This window comes from Limulus polyphemus, unplaced genomic scaffold (genome assembly GCF_000517525.1).
Source record: "Limulus polyphemus unplaced genomic scaffold, Limulus_polyphemus-2.1.2 Scaffold117, whole genome shotgun sequence".
Lineage (NCBI taxonomy): Eukaryota > Metazoa > Arthropoda > Merostomata > Xiphosura > Limulidae > Limulus > Limulus polyphemus.
This window is the reverse complement of record NW_013665727.1, coordinates 995,858-1,006,007: the sequence shown is the minus strand read 5'-3', so window position 1 is coordinate 1,006,007 and position 10,150 is coordinate 995,858. Positions and strand designations below refer to the sequence as shown.

Genomic DNA, 10,150 nt, shown 5'->3' with positions numbered 1-10,150 from the left:
TCTACACTCTTCAGCTACCTAGTTGAAAATTCCCAAACATAACTTATCGTCATTCATTCTCTACCATATAGATAAAATCATATATTACTATTTGTCATCATGGTCTGTTAATCAGTAAGAGGTTGAAAAATTAGTAGCATAAAAAGTGATTAACTGAAAGTAAGAGTGTATTTTCAGGGTTTATTTTACTTGTAGTACATATTGTTGCGTCAGCGAGTCACGTGACTAGTGTCACGCTCCCTGCTTTCTGGAAATATCTTGTACCTTCGTGAATTGTCGGGAGATTACTAGATATAGGGTAGTCTGGTATATATATAAGAGGGTGACAACGTGACGGGAACAATGTGTGTGTAGGTAGTGATTAATTGAACTGCAGTCAGGAAGTATTGTTGAAGTTAACGTTTGTTGTTAAAACGTTTGTAAAAGAGCGACTGTTGAAAATAAGTGTATCGGTAAAGTTATATTCAGAAAGAATAAACCAGTTTTATTAAGTAAGGACTTGTGTCGCTAAAGTTTCGTCGGAACGAAGTTACGGAAAATTAATTAACAAACGGAGACGTAACAATATTAGAAACGTGCACTACATATAGATATAGTCGTCGACTACGATATATCTAGTTATTTAATTTCGATAATTATATTTTGGATTAAAAACCAAATCGTTTAAACTGTGTTTTCACTAGAGTAATAAGGCCCGGCACTCGAGTCGCAATCTGCGGGTCGCGAGTTCGAATCTCCGTCACACCGATTGCTCACCCGGTGTCCGGACTAGAACGCAAGTCCTACTCCCGGATACTCACCTTTTGGAGGAGTGAGAAACACCATACGAAACTACTACTAGAGGAATATCAAAGCAACATCAACTTCGAGGTTAATCAACAGTCTTTAATTGGATCTGAAATGTACCTTACGTTAGACCAAAAAAGAGAGATTTGGTATAAAGATAATTTATATATTTATTACCACATCTGCTTTGAAATAGCCCGACTCAGGAAGTAATTTTTGTTCTTAGACAGGTACATTCATTTTTTACGATTCACGTTAACATCTCAGTGGGTTCTATTGTTTAGCTTCAAAACCTGAGATGAGTTAAGCGAATTTTCAAACAATCTGTTATTCATTACTTTCCAAAAACGGTATCTAAGTCTAGGTGACACATTTTCCCTCACCTTTAAAATATCCGCTTAGCAACCCCGTGAAAAGCATTGTGCTTGACCCGCACCGAATAGATTCAGGGAAAGAACTCGTGCGCACACTATCTACAGTGAATGACGTCAAGTCGCATCACTGTTTCTGCTGCATTGTGAGAGAAGCAAGCACAACATTTTTTTACCGTAATATCCAAGTGAACATTTAGAAAACAGTCAGCTGTTCCTAAAACCGTTTTAAGATTATCAGTTTCGGTAAGTTGGAATTCTTTTTTAATCGCAGATAATTTTTTAAAATACATACACGTCTATATACGTGTATATTATTATTTTCTTTCTTAAACTCTTAAACCAATAATTATAAAAAATAATAAACGTGTTTTACCACCATACAATGATACATTGCCAGCCTTATATATAGAAGTTATAAATCATATACATTAAAAATCATTATCTAGGTTAACTGCAAAAGTATTCATTAATGTTATCTAAAGTGAAGAAAAGGGAATCATTTTGCTATCTTTGCTAAAGTCTTGTTACTCCGGTTTCAAAGTGACCTAGTATTAAATTTAAAACAAATAGTAGATTCCCTAAGAGTAAGAAATAATTGTTGAACTTTGGAGTTAGCAGTGCAGCTTTTGGTATGATTTGTAACAGATTTTAAAAATGTATGTATGTATTTTATGTTAAGTAAGTTGATTGTATTACATGTCACACGAATCCTTAGCTATTAGATTCAGGCTTAATAAAATCACAGTTGTGATTATATTTCATGACTTGTATTACAATTTACACATTGTAAGATGTAGAAGTACAAGCAGTCATTTATCAGCCTGTCACAGGCGATCCTGTTGGAGATGTGTAAATTTTGTTTTTCTTTATTATTAGTTAATATGTCAGTTGCACTATTTGTATTTATTCTTTTAATACATCTATGAATATTTCTAAATATTTCCCAGAAAACTTCATTTATTGGGATTTTTTCTTAAATATTTAACAATAAAACTTAAACCATCAGTAAAAATGGCTAATAATATTATGTAGAACCTGTACTGTAGTAAAAATTAGACATTTTATAATTGAAGAATATTATTATTAATGTTAAGTCCTCATTTTTGAGTGGAGAGTCAAGTAAATGTTGAAAATTGTAAGATTTACAATAACACTGGTTTTAGAAAACCCAAGCAAATGATAAGTATAAAAAGTATCTAAAAGATTTATTTTCAAAACTTATATTCAAAGATGTAGCATTAGAAAGATAACACACTTACTAAACTTTTTAGCACAAAATTCATACTCTGTTAGTGTTAGGATTTTATCCTTGTACTGTTAGCACTGTATATAATATCAGCAATTTATCATATCAGTAATCCTCTAATATCTGTTTACATACTCTATGTACTTTAGATACACTATGAGAACAACTTTCTGTCATTATAAACAGGCATTTTAGTTTACTGTAATAACAAACTGATGGTGTGAATATTGTATTTTCTCCAAGAGTAGAAAATTATTAAGAACCCCAAAAAATTATCATAGAGTTGATTTATGAAAGGATAATAATAATAATGTTATGTATATTTACAAAAGGATTACAATTAAACATACTTAGAAGGTATGTTTAATATCATTATATGTGTAATTATATTTACAAAATATTTAACAACATTCTATTTTTATAGTTATATAGATTATTGGGAGAAAATGTAATGTACTATAATTTTTAGTAACACCTTGACAACTTCATAGAGTAGAAAATATGATATAACATCAGTATTGCTGCTAATGAATGCTATTATATTGTGTGAAAAAGTATGTTTATAACATGCCCAGGTTTCAAATATATCCTAAAAGCAGAATTCAGTAATAAGTTTATGTAAAATTTATTTTTGTGAGGTTATTATACTGATTGAGAAGGTAAAGAAATATTTGTATTCATTGTTTCTGTTTAATTTTAATTGAATAAATGTGGAATATTTCATGAACATAGGTTAATACCTGTATCAGATTGAGTTTTTATCTGTTTGTTATATTAAGGTCAATTACTGAGCTTTATGTAGGAGTTAATCAAAGTTTGCATGTTTTATCAGGATTATAAATACAAATTTTAACATTTATAGAATAAGTTTTTGTGCAGTACATAAATTATGAACATGGAACATTCATACATGTTTGTTAAAGTATGAGTGGGGATATTTATCAGCATTTATATGCAGTGGTTGAAGTGGAAATCTGGAGCTGGGAGGGACAGTGCTTAATTCGTTAGGTCAGTCCTTTTAGTAAATGTGGAAAATAACTATCCAGTACAACATTTTGCTACGTATGTACTGTATATTAGAGAAGAAAAAGATACCAACTGTGATCAAAATAACACCGAGATGTGTTCAGACTTGTCAGGAATCTTTAAAAGATATTTGCAAAAACTTTCATGGAGGAGCTAGTAGTGATGGCTCCTCTTTGTGCTTACTGCACATATAAGCATTTAGAGTTGCATTTTTTATCTATTTGTAGTCAAAGACTTCATTTATGGTAGTTGATTCCACTTCTTTAGAGGTAACCCATTGCTGGATATAAAAATCAGTGCACCTGTGTTCCACTGACAGCTGTGGTTGGATATCTTCAATTTTGATCTTGGTAGATGAAGACCAGTTTTCACGTATAATTGTATTTTCTGTTATCATACAATACTGTTTTAGCTCCCCTAGGCAATGTGTTCTATATAACTAGGGGAATTATCCTTGATGATTTCTTTAGTGGGAAGGGGGGTTAGTATATTTTGTATCCCCTACAACATTGGTTTTATTAGTTTGTGAAATTACTCTTATTTTTTCACCAAATTCTTGGATTCAAATTAAAAGATCCTCATGTATAGAGAATGTTGTCAGGGGCATTGGCAGAAAATAACCTACTCAAGGCATCTCACCCCAGGTGAGTGTTTGGGGGCTGAGAATTCATAAAAAGTATTAAAAAGAAAGCTGCTTATCTCCTAGCCTTTTGTTTTTTATTTTGCTGTTGTCTTAGTTTATGTTTGAAAATCTTTCTGGCAGAACCTACTATGCATTTGAGTACTGTATGTAAAGAACATTGTTTTTATTAGCTCTCATAGTTAATTTGAATGTTTTATGTTTGCTTACAATATAGATACCAGTGTTTCTAGTAAATGAAATGTTTTAATAAAATTAAACTATAAAATCAGTGTAGATCTATTCTTCAGAAGAATTAGTTATGATAAAGATTTGTTTTATTTATGTTAGGAACTAATTATGATTTTAAGTAAATATTTGATGAAAGAAAAAATCTTGTTATAATGGAGCTTGCGATGTATGTGTCCAAAACTCGGATTTTGGAAACTACTGCATTGATCATCACCAATCATAACTGGTTAATATTTTTATAACTAGGCAGTATTTGTATAGCTGAGCAATAAATAAAGTAATTGAAATTTCCACAAAAATGATATGTATCAGATTTAACCAATTAAAATTACAAACAAAAAAGAGTAAGTATCAGATTTAACCAATAAAAATGACAAAAAATGGAGGAAGTTTCAAATATAAAACAATCAAAAAACAAAGTTAAAAAACATCATTTGTTTTTCTTTAGTGAAAATCTCACCAGTGTTGCAACAGAAAAGCAAGACACTTTCATTGATAACTGCATCTACAAAGAACTACTTCAATAAAATCTACTCTGTGATGTAATGCTGTGATGATAGCTCATTTTTAAACTAATATAATTTTCAATAAAATCCTTTTTATCATGGATAGTGAACATTATTGAATATCGAGTATGAGTACATTGTTGTAGAACTTTCAGACAATTCCAGAAAAGGCCGCTGGCCCAATAGCCTTCCACAGGAACTAGCAGTTATACCTGCCCTTTGTAGGGAGGGTATTTCTGCTAGTTGTTACTAGTATAGGTTTTAATCTGGCACATGCAATTCTGTTTTGAGCTTTGATTATTTTTATTTTCTGGTTTGAAATTCATAATTTGTCAGCCTACATGTTCTCAAATAAGATCATGCTGCTCATGAATCGAGATTTCAGAAGCAACAGTGTTCATATATATGTTTAATTTTTAATTCCTCAAGCATGTTTTTCTGGAAAATGTTTAGACATAATATAGCAAAGTGTAGCTTTTAAAACTGTACAAATACTGATATTATGTAAGAACAAAATGAAACATGTAAAGGCTAAATATTTTGCTTTTGTTATTTAACCATATAATAGGTATAATTGCTTTTACTGCTATATTGCTGAAATTAATTTATATCAATCAATGGAGAGAATTATATGCACTTGAGTTCTTTCTTTTCTAAAATAATATTTTTTCTTTAAATTTTGGATATAAAACCTAAATAATGACTTATATTTTATGTTGAGGTCTTTATACTACTGTATTTAGATTTTGATAACCTAAATCTTGAACTTGTTACAAATTGAAAGATATCCTTATAATATATATATACTTACTTTTAAACTTAGAATTTTCTGTTTGTGTCCTTACTCTCAGTTCAGATTGTTATAAAGAATGCTGCATTCTGGTGTTATATATGGATAGAATAGGAATATCTTTAAACAGTTAGATAAAACTGATACTAATTGTATATTCATAAGATGGCCTGTCGTAAAAGACATTTCTGACAATTTATGCAACCTTCTTGTTGTAAATAACATGTCTATTCTCATGATTTTCTAGTAACCGAGTAATTTTTTAACGGATGTATAAGGTCAGATTTATTTGTTGGTGTATGGAATAGTTTGTGTTACTTATGGTTTTCAGGTTTTTTCATGTAAATGAACTGTTCACAGAATTCAACAAAGGAAGCTTTTCACATCCTGACCTTTACTAAAGTATCCTGTGTTTGCTGTTTTGTTGTCATCACATGATGGGAGAATACGATTATTTCTGTAACTGTGTCCACCTCATGGATTCCAGCAGTTTTTTCCTTCTACGCTATGTGGAGCTAGACACCTAAAGCATGTCAGTTAAGAGAAGGTTCTGGCTTCCTACTGTCAGTGTGCATGAATTTCTCTTCTGTGAAAACCAATGTTGATATAATTTAGTTACATTTACTTTATAGTTATTATAGACACTAACTCTGTTACTACACTAGGAAACATTCTTTAAAATGACAGTAACTTACTCATTGAATGTTTCGAAAGCCCGACTGTTAGGCTTTGCTAAACTTTTGTTCCGATGGAGAGGAAGTATATACAAATTGCTTTACAGAGAAATGGCCATTTTCTGTGGATTGTACTATAGCCTTAGTGCACTTTACCGCTATGTTTTAAAAGAAAGTCAGAGAACGTAAGTAATGGATTTCTTCCTTAATTATTTTTTATATATGGTATAGTTATGCATTATATATCCTTTAAAAAGTTTTTAATTTGTACTTAGCTTTTGATTAGGATTTTTTCAATGTAGCTTTTTAATTGTTCATCCTTTTAGTTTCACATATTTTTTTGTTTCTGAATTCTTAAAGGTATAAATTTTTCTTCTAATTTGATTATACTGTTGAGAATATTTCAAAACTAAGTGAGAATTTAAATTTTTTAAAGTAACTAAACCATGTTCATCAATAATTCTGTATAAACGCTAAAAGTTTTTAGAATCTTATAGCTATTGCTACAGAAATGACCTTTTAACAAATATATGAAGAACCCAATGTTATTTATATGGTGTTACGTATTAGAATTATAAATACTCCAAAGCCAAGTTAACTCAAAATAGATGCTATAGTTTCATAATTATCTAGTACAGATATAGTAAATTTGATTATTTGATATATTGATGAATAAGGATTCAGCTACATAAAAGTAAATATAATAGGATTGTTTACATTTAATATGTAGAAATAGTAGTAATTAAGAGTTGTTCAGTGATAAAGAAGATGTAAAAAAGATATTTTGTAATCTTTGATAAATGGTCAAGGAAACAATCTTGTAAAATTCTTTATTTACAAACATACATCAAACTTGTGCCTTGTCTACCATTCTAAGATATGAAGATTATTGGCTGTGATTTTGTTTTTGTTTTAAGAAATATTAGCCATATATCTCTACTAGTGATTACTCTATCACTGTGGCATGAAAATACCCACAAATATTTTGAGATACTTGAATATGTTATTATATAAATGCAAGTAAGCAAACTGGCTTAACCCACCATGCACAGTTTCTCTAAAAGCCAGAATAACGAAGTTAAAAACCAAAATACAGTTTGTATATATATATATATAAAGTATCATTCATATCATTTGCACACTGTAGTTTATGTGAAATGATAAAATAAAATGGTGGTACATGATTTGGACTGTAAGAGTACAGTTATATTTATAATTAAATAATATTATTTTGTGAAAATTAATCTGTCATTCTGAAACAGATTTGATAACCAAATTTTTTCCAAATTGAAAAGTCTGTAGCATTTTACTTGCTTGTTCTGCATGCTTGTAAGTTGCTTATCAGGAGACAAAATGCTGTTGTTGATATAATTTGTTTCTTCCAGTGTTTTTGAGAAACTAGCTCTCTACTGTGAAGCCTTCACAAATCTCATTCCACTGTCTTTCGTCCTGGGTTTCTATGTATCTATCGTTGTTAGCCGCTGGTGGGATCAGTTCACATCACTTCCATGGCCAGACAAGTAACCAGAATTTGTTGAATATTTTAATTTGTACTGTATCGGATTATTATGTCATAAATACAGTGAAGAAAAATTCAAATTAACATATAATACTGTGTATCAATGGTTAGCTGTAATTTTATGAAGTTGCCTACATTTCAAGGAATATTGACCTGAAATTTAATTGCATGTAAATTTATAAGGTAATAAGGTAATAAATATATAAGTGATGTCACATAAATTGTATTCAACTTCAATTTAAGATAACCATTTTAAGTAGTGTAAAAGCAGTGTGTTTGGCTATATTTTTATCCTAGTGATACTCTCATTTCCAAAACATACTTACCTCCTCTCACACTACAGGTATCACTCAACTGTTAGGGTTTCTTTCCCTTTGCCCATCTAAGCATTGGTCTGATTTTTTCTCGCTTGTTCCAGTCTTTTATTTCCCACTTAATTGCCCTTGACAATATCTGTTTCCTGACACTCTCCACCTACGTCAGTGCCCTGTATCTTGGTATTGTATATAGGCACCTTCTTCAGATAATATTGTCACTTTTTCTTGATAAAGCATTCACTAATGGGTTTCTATGTAGTACAACCGTTGGAGGTACTTTGAGTGTTCTTTGTATTACCTATTTGATTTTCTTAAAAAAAGTTGTTTGCCAAGCCAATTTGAGGCTGTCCTTGACCTTTGAGATGGAGATGTACATATGGTCCAGTTGTGTTTCTCTGTGTGGCTCTGAGGCTGCACTTGTAGGTGACCCTAGACATTCTGGAGAAAATTAGAGAATTTAAATTTGATTTTTCGAGCACCTTCCTTTACTTTGCCGGCTTCTCATTAGTCCAATTTGGATCAGCTGTCTCCAGCTCCTTTTCTTCCATTGTTACATTGAGTACCTGATGTTTTGGGTCTTTCCCCAGTTGCTTTTGAGTCTGCACTTTCCTTGATTGAGGAAAGGTCTGAGGGTGAGTACTTAGTTCTCCCTCTATCCCTTGATATTGTGGTTCATGCAGGGAGGCTTACTGCTCAGTTATGTGAAGGGATAGCTATGGCTGGCCTGCCATATTTGTCACAACAACATGCTTTCACCTACCACAGCCAGATGGAAGCATATTTAGACTCTCAGAGAATAGACCTGCTCCTGGAAATGTGGGGTTCCAGAACAGAGTCTGTGGTCAACCTGAATAGATCACATTTTCCAGGATTCATTGACCCTAACTACAGTGCTGAGATATTTATCATCTTTCCCTAAAGATTTATTTTTTGTTGCTGCCGGCCTGCAAGCATTGCCAGTCGGAGTTATCTGAGCTGCACGTGAACAAGATGCTTTATCATTCTATCAACATCCTATATCCAGACAGATCCTTCTTACCTCACACACTGGCAACCAGGGAAGGGGATATATCCTTTTCACCGATTCATCTGACTGCTATTTCTCACCCCTATGATTGATCAAATCCTGATTGTTTGTCATGTCTGGTGAGGGCCTTGAAGTGTTCTGTGACCTGCACTAAAGCTTTTAGAGGTGCTGGACAATGGTTTTTTATTCATTGTGACCCTTTAGTTTCCTAGGATTTATCCCTGGTTACCTTGAGAGTGTGGATATTAAAATTGATCAATATTGTTTATTCTGGGCTCTATTTGGAGGCGAGTCACGTCTCATGAGATTTGTCACATTTCTTAGTGGCCCAGTTGAATTGCGTGCTGGAAGACTTTGTCAGGGCTATTATCTTACATTATTTGCATGTTCTGGCAGTATCTTCCTTTGAGGTTTTTTGACTACCCCATGTCGGTATTTGCTAGATTATACAGAAGGGGTGAGTATTTTCATTACCAATCTCATCTCTTCTTTCCTTTCAAGGGTCCCTTTTTTTCACAGGATCCTGCTCTGTGATGAGTGTTGCTCAGTCAGGTGTACTTTTATGAAACCAAATGTACACTAGCAAACACTAACACAATATACTTTATCTAGATTGCAATAGTGTTCCATAAGATCACTTAGAGGCAGACTGGGTGGTATTACTGTATTATGCTAGACTGCCACTCATGGACTATCATGAATAAAGCATAAGGGGAATCCTGCTCGTCCCTGTTGATCAGTAGATTGCATAAATTGGGGTCAATTTGCTTTTAAAAATTTATGGAACTTGGTTCACCTATTGTTTCCAGAGCATTGTTTCTCAGGACTCTCCAACATGTATTACCCCCCCCCCCCCATATTCTACTAGTGAAGCTAGGGAGTCCTTACTGCTCCCAGTTTCCAGTCACTGGGGTGATGGACAGAGGTTGGGGGCACTCCTACCTGGGACCCTAGATTAGTTTTGTCCCAGATATCGGAAGGAGTGGTAACAGCCTACATGGGAGCCTACTCATA

General features: G+C 32.5%; 1 protein-coding gene across 2 annotated transcripts in view; it reads left to right on the top strand.

Moving 5' to 3' along the window:
• The first annotated feature begins 1,315 nt into the window (after window positions 1-1,315).
• LOC106472088 (bestrophin-4-like) overlaps window positions 1,316-10,150 on the top strand; it is a 39,630-nt gene continuing 30,795 nt past the window's right edge. The window contains exons 1-3 of one of the 2 annotated variants that reach the window (XM_022401516.1): window positions 1,316-1,403; window positions 6,381-6,458; window positions 7,659-7,793. In XM_022401516.1, the coding sequence (XP_022257224.1) occupies window positions 6,385-6,458; window positions 7,659-7,793 (209 nt within the window). In that variant the 5' untranslated portion in view covers window positions 1,316-1,403; window positions 6,381-6,384. Of the gene's footprint in view, window positions 1,404-5,959; window positions 6,459-7,658; window positions 7,794-10,150 lie in introns of both variants that reach the window. The other variant, XM_013932721.2, reaches the window with a different exon arrangement.